At 46.4% G+C, this 12,478-nt stretch overlaps 1 protein-coding gene across 1 annotated transcript in view; it reads left to right on the top strand.

The window, feature by feature from the left end:
* Dscaml1 (DS cell adhesion molecule like 1) overlaps positions 1-12,478 on the top strand; it is a 338,624-nt gene that overhangs the window by 307,780 nt on the left and 18,366 nt on the right. Inside the window, 1 exon segment of the mRNA XM_052758901.1 lies at positions 9,543-9,682. Within this exon segment, the coding sequence (XP_052614861.1) occupies positions 9,543-9,682 (140 nt within the window).

Raw genomic sequence — 12,478 nt, forward strand, 5'->3', positions numbered from 1 at the left:
ACTCTGCCCTCAGGAACCAACTTCCCGGGAGCACCCCCCACATACGGGCTGCTTGCTGCCAGCCCTTATCCCGGGGGAAAAACAAGAGCAGGGTGCCATTCCTCCTCCTGCCCCCTTGAGCCCTTGGAAGGTGGTTTGGAGGATGTGGCTATCCTCGAAACATTTCTGACCGTGGAGCTTGTTGACATGCTCTGGGATGGATGTGGGAATAACTAAGCAACTGTCTCCTCCCTTCCCACTCTGCTCTCGGAAGCACCGAGTCACCAGCCTGACAGCTCTCCTCCCAGCCCTGCCCACAAGGCATCCTTTTGAAGCATCTTCTCTCCCGCCAGACACAGCCCAGTTTCCTCTAGGCATGAATGTTGGGGTTGGTATGGGGAGCAGGAATACCACCTAGTACAATTAAGGTAAAGGACTTGGTGGCCATCCCCCGAAGACCCCAGTATGGTCCAGGCCTTGAACTCGCCAGGAAGAAAATGAGATGGGCCTCCATATGGAGCTGTGGTCACTAAGCTCTTCCTCACTGAGCAGAATTCAGGCCAAACTCAAGAATATAGTATGAGTAAATGCAGGCTGGAAACTGAGTCAACCCTGTAAGGAACACAGGTAGGGGAAAGGGTTGGGCTTCTATCTGGGGCCCAGAACTGCTCGAATCTGGGAGACCACTGAAGCAGAAGTGCCCATACCTGGCACACAGCTCTGGTCTCCTGCTTCTGGCCATCCGTTTCTTACCCCACCCTGCCCCAGAACTTTGTTGTTATTATGTGTGTGTATGATGCGTATGTGCATATACACATGCATGCCACAGCACATGTGTGGAAGTCAGAGGACAACTTGGTAGAATTGTTTCTGTTCTTCTATGGGTTTTGGTAAGCAAATTCAGATTGCCAGGTTGCACAGCACGTATCTTTACCTGCTTAGACATCTCACTGGCCCTGGGCTGTTTCTTAACTGAATGTCCTGGGCCAGGTACTCTGTCCTTAGAAAGGCTACATTTGGGTGAAGAGTGTCTGAAACACAATAGACATGTAAGTGGCGGCCATCGTTGGTACCATGTCTTCCTTCCTACTCAAAGGAATAAGGAGACCTGGGATCCAGGGCCTGCCCAGATATTTGTCAGAGGTTCTGGAAGGGTCAGAATTGTGAATGATGGAGAGGAATTTCATACATTCCCAGCACAGGGGCTGAACCAGCTCGCAGCCTGCCTTGATCTCCCCCTCTCCCTTCAGTCCTGCCGCCAGCTCCCTCCTCAAGAGCCCTAAGCAGTTCAGTCTGTACCAACCCTCCTGCCACACTTCCTATCACTAAAGCCCTGTCATGGCTTCCTGAGACAGCTCTAGGCTGAACCACCTGCTCTTGGATGGAGGATAAACTGAACTTGTGTCCAGTCTGGTCCCATCTGAAAGCCTGGGACCATGCAACACAGGCATTTTCCTGATCTTTGGAAATGAATCACTGAGGTCCCTAAGCTTCCTGACTCTTGCTTCAGTCAAGGCCACAGCCACGAGTGTCTTCATGTATTTAACCCAGTCAGGCCCTAAAGGAGGCGCAGGGGCCACAGGCATCATCCTGCACTTCCAAGAGCCTTCAGCTGTCTGCCCAAAGTCACTTTCAGAGGCACAGAGGAACACACACAACGGGATCCAGGCTTATTGTGGGAGGCAGGGAACACAGTCCTCACCTTCGGGAGGCAGCTGCACGGTATGGAAAGGGTCTTGGCCAGTTCCGCAGAAGAACTTGCCTGGCTCTGCTTTCATCTGGCAAATCCCTCAAGCTCCTGCTGCCCACTCCCAGTTTCTGTGTGATGAAGTGGAAACAATGGTGCCTCATCAAACTAAAAGAAGCAAAATAAGTAGAAAGTCCTCTGTAGAAGCAGCCCTGGGTGATAACAAATAATAGTTGCTTTGCGGCTACGAACATGCTGTGAATGGCATGACAGGTGAGAGACTCAGTGTCCCCAAAGGAAAGCCCAAGGCCAGAAAGGGTATAACGTCAGGTGAAGTCTCATCCCAAACAGCAGTTGTGACTTAACACATGTGTGGCATGCTGTCACACATGACATATCCCCTTCCTAGCCTTCAGAGAGGTAGATATTCTTTCCATTTTGCAGATGAGAACTCTGAGGCCTCGAGTCCCAGAGCTGCTCTGTGAGTGCCACTCAGAAAATGGAAGGCAAATCCGGGCTACTCTCTGCCTATTAGGAAATTGTGTAATAGAAAGCCTAGCCAAAAGAGACAAAAGCAGTAAGCACAGTGGTCGTCACATGGACCAGGAGCCCCCAGCGAGGCACTCCAGGTTGGTTTGATCAGTGGCTCCCCTCTACCCTTCATCATGGCAGATCCCCCAACTCCCCACCGCCACTACCTCCGCTGCCACGGCCACAGCCACCTTGGCCACCAAGATTTCAAGATGGTCACCGCTCCCTGCTTCTCACCAGACCAGGCAGAGGAAATCACTTCAAGTCACCATGCCTCTCTTGGTGTTAAACTATTCCCAGAAGCCTGCTTATCAGATTTATCCTCACTTCCTATTGGCCAGAAGAGGGTTACATTCCTCTCAATAAACCAGGCACCAAAAGGGAATTATCATGGCCAAACATCTTCCCAAAACTTAATATATCCTCCAATGTAGGTGACAAGAGCCGACTGACCACTTCTGAAGTGTGGAAGAGCATGGGAACCTGAGCAAAAGACAGGTCTGTTGGCAGGAGGCAGGGAGGAGTGTCAATCAACTCTGCTCACCATATCGCAGCCACACTAGCTCCACCAGCCTGGCTCTGCCATGTGCAGGGGGACATTGTTCCAGTGTGTACTCATTTGGTAGGAAAAGCAGACAGGCCCATGTTCCAAGCACAGCCCCTCTGTGGGACCAAGGCCAAGTATCTTAATCTGAAGGCATTAAGACCTCACCTGCCCACCACCCTCAGGATTTTACATTTTTCCTAAGGAAAAGAAATTAAAACCCTTTCGAAATAACCAAAAGAAACAGAAAGAAATAAGGGGCTGAGGAGACAGCTCACTCTGAAAACTGCTTGCCATACAACATAAAGACTCAAGTTTGATCCCCACAACCTACACAGAAAGCCAGGTGTGGTAACATGCTCCTGTAAGCCAGAGCTAAAGAAGTAAAGGCAGATGGATCCCTGGGGCTCATCAGCCAGCTAATTCAGCCTAATTGGCAAGTTCCAGGTCCCAGTGAGAAACCCTATCTCAAAAACCAAGATCATGCTTCCTAAGGAACACCCCCACCCAAGCTTGCCCTCTGGCCTCCACATTCATGCACACATGCACTAGCACACATGAACACGCACACACACACAAGAAATAAGGGGCTGGAGTGATGGCTGAGCAGTTAAGAGCACTGGCTGCTCCTGTAGAGAGGACCCGGGTTCAGTTCCCAGCACCCACATGGCAGCTCACAACTGCCTGTTACTCCAGTTCCAGGGGATCCAATGATCTCTTCTGACACCTGCAGGCACCACACACACATGGTGTACATACATACACACACGGGTAAAACATTCATATGCATAAAACAAAAAGTAAGTCAATAAAGTAATTTTTTTACAAAGATAAAAGCACAAACACAGAAGTCGAATTCACTTAGCAAGTGTGGAACTCAGTCTGTGCTTGGTTTCAGGCTGTCTGGGTTGGACTCAGTTTTTGAAGTATAAAGCCTTTTGTCTACTCCTCACCTTTCCCGTCGAAACCAAAGCTGAGCCAAGCTGCAGGCTAGCCCGTTTTAGGGTGGTGGTGGCGCACACCTTTAATCCCAGCACTCAGGAGGCAGAGCCAGGCAGATCTCTGTGAGTTTGAGGCCAGCCTGGTCTACAGAGCAAGATCCAGGACAGGCACCAAAACTACATGGAGAAACCCTGTCTCGAGGAAAAAAAAAAAAGCCTTTAGCTGAGGAAGGAACAGGTCTAAAGCCATTCTGGGAGGATAACCCTTGTTGGGTGCAGGGAGGTAAGGACAGGGTGAGAAGTCTGTGCTGGGGCAGCAGCCAATGGAGGAGGTGTGGGCCAGGAGACTCACGCCTACCTTCCCTGCTGAAGGTAGCTAGAAACCTAGTGTTTTTTTTTTTTTAAATGCCTGCCTAAAGATTATCATACTGTTGACAGGAGAGTGAATTACCTGGCCAGGATGCCAGGGAAAATCAGGACTCAGGAAGGAGCCTGATGTGAAGCAGCACTTTCCCAAAAGGACATTTCTGAATCTTGAGACAGTGACTGAGACACGGAAGAGCACTAGAAGAACACACATTAGAGGTCAGGGCCCGCTGAGGAGTTGAAATCTGTGTGGTGAATCCCACTCTCCTTAAATCCAATCCTTGAAGTACAAACAACCCTGTGAGTCTAAGAGTAAACATGAGCCAAGTGCACACAGCTCAACTTGGAATTCTCTCAGGCCCATAATCTGGATTGAATTGACCCCAAATTGCTAGTGTCCGGGATACATCTTCTCTTTGCAGAGATGGTTATCATCTGAGTTTTCACATTACTGGTACAGTTTAGCAAGTATTATGTCTGGTTTACAATAAAAACTAATGGGACAGAATCAGCAAATAAACAAAAGGCATCAAGGAAAGTATACAAAGGAAACATAAAATTTTCACAATTGAAATGACCAAACATGGACTTTACGATAATTATGCTTGGAAAGACTGAAAATTACAATGAAACTATCAAATGGGAAAAAATTTAAACTAATACCAAAATTAAGAACACAGTCACTAGCTGGATGATGGTGACTTGTGCCTTTAATCCTAGTACTCAGGAGGCAGAGGCAGGCTGATCTCTGTGAGTTTGAAGCCAGCCTGGTCTACAAAGTGAGGTCCAGGAAAGCCAGGGCTGTTATGCAGAGAAATCCTGTCTCAAAAAGAAAGAAAGAAAGAAAGAAAGAAAGAAAGAAAGAAAGAAAGAAAGAAAGAAAGAAAGAAAGAAAGAAAGAAAGAAAGGAAGGAAGGAAGGAAGGAAGGAAGGAAGAAAGAAAGAAAGACAAAAAACAATGCTTAAAAAAAAAGAACTCAGCCACTGAGTTTAAAAGTACAATAGACACAGCTAAAGAGATAAAGTTTGAATTGGAAGATAAGGCAAAAGAAAATAACCAGATGAAGCGGAGAGACAGCAACCTCAAAGACCATCAGAAAACACAGATGTTTACATTACAATTTAATTTGTAACAGTAGCAAAATTACAATTATAAAGTAGCAACAAAAATAATTTTATAGTTGGGGCCACCACAAGATGAGAAACTGTATTAAAAGGTCAAGCACCAGGAAGGTTGAGAACCATGGTCCTAGAAAGTAAAAATGAACAAGAAAGGCACATAGAAAAATTATTTCTAATTAATTATCTTTAAGCTTTAATATGCATACATATCAATTAGGAATTATGTTAAAATCCAGATTCTGGTTCAATAGATTGAAGGTAGAACCTGAGGCTTTCCAATGTCTAACATGTTCCCAACTGATGGTTGATGGACTATTCTGAGTATAAAGGACATAGAAATGTGGAAGACATTCCAGAAAAAAGGAGAAAGAGAACTGAGCAGAAGATAATATTCTGAAAATGTCTTAAAGATGATAAGCACTATCAAACCACAAGGTCAAGATGCCCTAACTCTGTAGATGGCAACCCCAAAGGCAACTTTTTTTAAAGTTGCTTTTTAAAACTATTTATTTATATGTATAAAGTATTCCACCTCCATGTATGCCTGCAGTCCAAAAGAGAGCACCTAGACCCCATTACAAGTGGTTGTGAGCCACCATGTGGTTGCTGGAAACTGAACTCAGGACCTCTGGAAGAACAGCCAGTGTGCTTAACCTTTGAGCCATCTCTCCAGCCCCAAACAAATGAATTGTAGAAGCAACCAGAAGGAAGAAAATCTGAAAAGAGGCAATGATAAGATTGTCAGCCAACTTATCAGAAATGATGGAAGCTGCAAAGACATTTAAAAACAAAAGTGTTGGTTCTATGTAAGGAAATCACTAGGACCTGAGATGTTGCTCATTGAGATGACTGGAGACAGGGCTCAACAGTTAGGAGTACTTTTGTTCTAGTAAAGGACCCGAGTTTAGGTCTCAACACCCACATCATGGCTCACAACCATGTGACTCCAGTTTCAGAGGATCCTAAGCCCTCTTCTGACTCTACAGGCAACGGGTATGCACGTGGTGCACATACACACAGGTGGTCAAAATACGCATGCACATGAAATGAAAGAAAGAAATCTAAAAAAAAAAAAAAATTTAAAAAGACATCTTTATTCAAACAATGGCTGAAAGAATTCATCACCAACATAACTGCCCTAGAGAAATATTCAAAGGTATTATTGTTTACCTAGAAGGAAAATGATCCCAGATGGAAGCTCGGTGATGCAGCTAGGAAAACGAAGCAATTAAATGGTGAACATATGGGTCCATCTAAATTAATACCGACTGTGTAAAGTGATCGTAATGATGATGTATATACAGAACGAAAATACTCAACAATGACACAGGAACTGGGAGACAGTATGTGAAATCTCTGATGTCTTTGCATTGTCTGAGAAGCAAAGTGCCAATTGATATTAAAGATCCACTTAGTGGTCAGGTGTGGCGCCCCATGCCTGTAAACCCTGTAAACCATTTGGGAGGCTGAAGGAGGAGGAACCTAAATTTGAGGCCAGTGTGGGTTAAAGATGTGAGACTGTATCTTAAAAAAAAAATTCACATTGGAGTCTATTTGAATAACCACTGAAAATAATGCAACGCTATGTAACTATCAAGGTAGTAGGAAATGCAAATGTTCTTTTTTAAATGTATTTTAAATATTTTGTCTGCATGTATATATGTGCATCATGTACTTTCTGGTACCCACAGAGGTCTGAAGAGGGTATTGGATCACCCGGAACTGGAGTTATGGATGGTTGTGAGTTACCATGTGGTGCTGGAAATTGGACCTTGGTCCTCTATAAGAGCAGCAAGTACTCTAAACCACTGAGCCATCTCTCCAGCCCAAGCAGTGTAATTTTCAGAAAACTTAATAAATCACAAAAGCAAAGAAAATGAAAAACATAGGAAATGAGACAAGCAGAAAGTATTTCTAGGAGAGTAAGTTTAAACACAGATATACCAGCTATTGCATTAAAGATAAACTGAGTAAATTCTCCAATTAGAAGATAAAGTCTGCCAGACTGGCTAGTAACAAACCTAAATTCATACTGTACAGAAAACATCCAAAGTGTAAGGATGTATAAAAGGGGATGGAAAGATGGCTTACTGGGTAAAATGCTTGCCAAGCAAGACCAAAGACTTAAGTTTGAATCCCCACGACCCATGTAAAATAGTTCATCCACAATCCCAGAGCTCCTGTGGTGAGATGGGATGTAAAGAAAGGAGAAGCCCCGGGAGCTGGTGGGCCTGCTATCCTGGCATAGGCAGTGTTGAAAGAAAAAAAAAAAAAAGACGCTGAGCGGTAATGGTGCACGTCTTTAATCCCAGCACTCGGGAGGCAGAGCCAGGCGGATCTCTGTGAGTTTGAGGCCAGAATGGTCTACAGAGTGAGATCCAGGACAGGCTCCAAAACTACACAGAGAAACCCTGTCTCGAAGAAACCAACAACCAACCAACCAAACAAAGACAAAGAGCCTTTTTCAAACAAGGTGAAAGATGAGGATGGACACCTGACCTCTCCACATGCACTGTGGCTTATGTGCATATGCACGCACACAAGATAAAAAATATACGTAGATAAGTTCAAAATAAAAGGATAGAAAAACTAAAAAGTATAGCATGCCACCTGTCTGAAACTAGAACATTAATATCAGACCGAGGAGACAAAAGAAGGACACATGGTCACAAGACTCCATCTACTAGGCAGAAAAAAATCTGAATTTGTATGGCCTAATATAACTTCAAAACGCATTCAGACAAGCCAAACAGGATGGCACACATGAATTCATAACACACGTGAATCATGAATTCAAGGCCAACTAGTGAGATCCTGCCTCAAAAAATCAGATAGATAAGTAGATAATAGAGAGGTGATAGAGAGATAAAGAGATAGATGATAGATAGATATAGATAGATGATAGGTAGATAGATAGATAGATAGATAGATAGATAGATAGATAGATATAGATAGGTAGATGGATGGATAGATAGATAGATAGATAGATTGATTGATAGATAGATTGATAGATAGATAGATTGATAGATAGATAGATATAGATAAAATAGGGGAAAGATTGTAGCTATATCACACATGCATGAATACATACACACACACACATGATAGTAGATAGGTGGCAGCTAGATGAACAGACAGAAAATAAATAGAAATAGATGATAAACAGGTAGACAGTCAGACAGAAAGACAGACAGATGGAATAATAGAAAAATGCACAGTTGAGAATTTAATACACCTCTCAGTAACAGGCAGAAAATGTGCAAAGACAACCTCACTTACCCCAGAGTCATCCATACACCCTTGTACCTCATGACTACTGCAGATCCTGAGACAAGATACTGCAGGCCAGGAGGGCGAAGCCAAGGTTGCCTCTTGGCCTTGGGGTTCCAACCCTGGATGGATGCTTCTCCTGAAGAACGTCACTTTAGTTGGTCCCTAATTACTGACCACTTCCTAGGGAAAAGAAATTACCGTGGCTCACAGGCAGAGAGCAGGCAGAGAGAAGACAAAAACAGTGATTCTGTCGTCTATTGAGTGTCTTCTACACACTACCGCTGTTCCAGGTGTTTTATTTTACTTAACATGAATCCCACCATTTAGTGGGATTCTTATCTCTACATGGGTGGAGTCCCTGAGGCTGGGGGAGGAAAGGTAAAAATTGAATCGGATACGATTACTGTCCCTAAAGGCACATAAAAATTGCAGGGGTGGGAAAAAAAAAAAAAAAAAACAAAGCAATGGGTGGACAGAGAGAGATGGGAGTGTGGCTGAGACAGGAGACTACCATTCTCCCAGGCAGGGCCCTGGGCTTCCAGTTACTCTGGACAAGCGGAGAAGAGTCTATATGAGCCTCTAGAGTGGATTTCTGAGTTCCCTTGCTAGGTAGACTTCCCTGAAAACAGAAAGGACCTCATCAGTACACCAGACAGTACCCTGAGCCCACAGCCAAAAGCAGTTTGCAGTCCCATCCTAAAGGAACTCACAGGCCTAAAAGATCAAGGTAGCCAGTGTCAGGTGGAGTCCTAGGCACAGGCCTGTCGTTAGTGAGGGCCTTGGGTACAAGGATTAAGGTCAAAGGAAACGAATGCATTCTTCCTGTGTTCCATATCTCTCTGGTCTCCCTATGTCTAGCCTGGCCAAACACTCAAGAAGCTGGCCCCTTTGCTAGCCTCCATCTCAGAGCCTGTCACATCCCTTCATGATCGTCCTGCCCTCCTGCCTGTAGGCCATGCTGGGCCCTCCTCCTCTAGCCCACAGCTCCCGGGTCCCCTCAAAGGAGCTCTCCCAGACTTTCCCACTCTCACCCTCCACCACTGTTTCCCAAGCCTGAGCCTTGTCTTCTGGAGACTGACCAGGTCTTCTCCCTGCTCAGTTCCAGGTCCCCCTGCTGGCATCAAAGCCGTCCCTTCATCAGCCAGCAGTGTGGTCGTGTCCTGGCTGCCCCCAACCAAGCCCAATGGGGTGATCCGCAAGTACACCATCTTCTGTTCCAGCCCTGGGTCTGGCCAGCCGGTAAGTGGTGAGGGGACCAGGGAGCGGATCTTTTAGGGATGGCACATCAATCAGCTTTCGGATCAAACTGGGGAGCTTTTCCTGTCTATGCTTCCCTGTGAATCATAATTCAGAATGGGCACTGGACAAAATGGCTCACAGGGTAAAGACACCTACTGTTAAACTCAGGGACCTGAGTACCTACACATTAGAAGGTAACGTACTTCTGTAAGTTGCTTCTTGACACTACACACACATACACATACACACACACACACACACACACACACACACACACACACACACACAAAACAGGTATACACCTCTCCCAAATAAATAAATACATTTAATAAAAAGTTTTGTTTTTAAGTGTGGGTGCTGGTTACCCCAAAATGGCATCTACTGTAGAGGCATCTACTGAAGAAGCTTCAAGCTTGTCACAGCTTTGGAGACCCTCTTGAGACATGTGGGTTGCAGCCAACAGACGGAAAAAAAAGAGAGAGAGAGAGAGAGAGGCCATACAGCTTTGCTCTTCTGGCCCACTGACCCCAGGCACTCCCAGGGACTGGCTGGCCTGTGGACTCTAGGAATGCCTGGCCTTTCATCAGGGTCCTCCAGGTTTGGCGGCACTGCTGGGGCCCTACTGCAGATGACTGTCACCATGTGGAGCTAGGCCAGGTAGGAACAGGATAAGAGTAAGGGCATCTCTGACCAGGGCCTGGGCTTGAGTGGGCACAAGAGCTACTAGTGTGCAATGCCTTCCCTGATCCTGGGAGATGGGGATCCCAGGCCGAGGTGCAGCACGGAGGCCAGCCTCGACTTCCACTGGGAGTTCAGAAGTCCCCAGAAAGAAGGAAGAGAAGATGGGGTGGGGAAAGCATCGAATATGCCCATATCCCATAATATCCTTCCTTCCCTTCTCTTTTCTGATCTCCAGCCATCTGGGCATAGAGTCCAGCTAAGTGACCTCTCTGCTGTCTGCCTATTCCTCAGACAGGAGCAAGGAAACCCCTGCCCTCAGCAGCCTCAGGGGTTGGGGACAGCCTGTGAGAACACCTTGGGGGCCATTGGGGAGAGAAACTTAGGGCTGGGCAAGGGACAGGAGGAAGTGCTAGCCTCTCTAATGGCAGGTCGCCATCAGCCCCAGATCTGCATGAGCTCTGGGCCGGGAATGCTGCCTGTAGATGCTGGGTCTCTGTCACTCTTCCCTCCTCTGGTTTTCTGTGGGCTTTCTGAACTACACTTCTGGAGTGGGCACCAAAGCCCCTCACCAAGGAGACCAGGAGTCTCTTCTCAGAGAGGAAGCTCATGGGCACTGCCACATGCAACATAAAGCCTGCAACATACCCGTATGGGGACACTCGGAGCGGGGCACAGGACATTAGAGCACTCCTAGAGATCTTCCCATGCTTCCGCAATGCCTTATTTCCCTCCGTTCTCCCAACTCGACAGCTTGGATGAATGCTGCTTCTCTCAGCCCTCAGTGTAGGTCAAGTCCTGCTATTTATCTGGCTCCTGCTGCTCAGCACTGCTTCGGGTCTGTGGTTTTCAGCTGTGCTATGGTATGTGGGTAGAGATCCTTCTCACCCATTGCTTTGGCTTTAGAGTACACATGTGTTTGTATTCCCGAGTTCCTACGTTGTGCTGTCTGCTGACATCTTAGGTGGAGGCTTGGGGTGTGCCTTCTCTTGGAGCTCATCACATGGCGCTACTGGGTGGGCACTTTTTGTACAGTGGGTGTCCGGGAGAGGAGTTGTTGGGACATGGCCGGCAGATGCCACCTGAGAACACTGTGCTCCTGCTGGTGTTATGACAGGTATGCACATGTGCACACACACATACACACACACACACACACACACACACACACACACACACACACACACACACACACCAGGTGCACACTCTAGTTGCTCCACGTTAGCATAGACCCTTGTGATTGACCAATCAATGCTTTCAGCATATCTTCTGCCCCCTCTCTCTCCCTCTCCCCTTCTCTCCTTCCCCTTCTCTGTCTCCTCCCCCTCTCTCAGTTCTCACAACACCAAACTGTTCACCATCCTTTTCATACCACCCCTTTGCCTTTGTTGAGTTCTACTGGGGCCTATTTCTCCATCACCTAACTGCCTTAGGGACATTAACTCTTGGCTCTGAGGCCTCAAGGACCACAGGAGCAGTGTCTTTTCATCTCTGAATCACCAGCTGTGGAGCATTTATCAAGAGTATCGGAGTCACTGATACATGTTTGATGACTGAATATCAAACAACCTGACCATTGTAAAGCCTTAGACATGTGGCATGTCCCTTTTCAGCTGATGGAAGAAAGTAGCCGCACTCTAGCTCGGCCTTTACAGTCACTTCCTCTTCTGATAATGAACTCTTTCAAAGGGGCCAGTCTGTGGAGGCCTCCTGATAACTCAGGCTTCAGGAGTGGCCAATGACTGGTTGGGGTTCTCTTCCAGGCCTCAGCACAGAGTTTATGGTCCCTATCCCCTCTCCTACTACTGAGGGCACTGGGACTGTGGCAGTCAGCTTTCTGTAACTATGACAAATACCTGAGATAATTGACTTATAAAGAGGAGAGGTTTGTTTCAGCTCTCAGCTTCTGAGGTTTCAGTCATGGTCAGGTGACCCCACAGCCTTTATACCTGTAGTGAGGCACTCATCATGGCAGGGAGTAAGTGTGTGATAGAGAAAGGTGCTGTCTTAGTTAGGGTTTTATTGCTGTGAAGAGACACCATGACCATGGCAACTCTTACAAGGAAAACATTTAATTAGGGTGGCTCACTTACAGTTTCAAAGGTTCAGTCCATTATT

This window comes from Peromyscus californicus, unplaced genomic scaffold (assembly GCF_007827085.1).
Source record: "Peromyscus californicus insignis strain IS unplaced genomic scaffold, ASM782708v3 Scaffold_11__1_contigs__length_118956290, whole genome shotgun sequence".
In the NCBI taxonomy this organism is placed as follows: domain Eukaryota; kingdom Metazoa; phylum Chordata; class Mammalia; order Rodentia; family Cricetidae; genus Peromyscus; species Peromyscus californicus.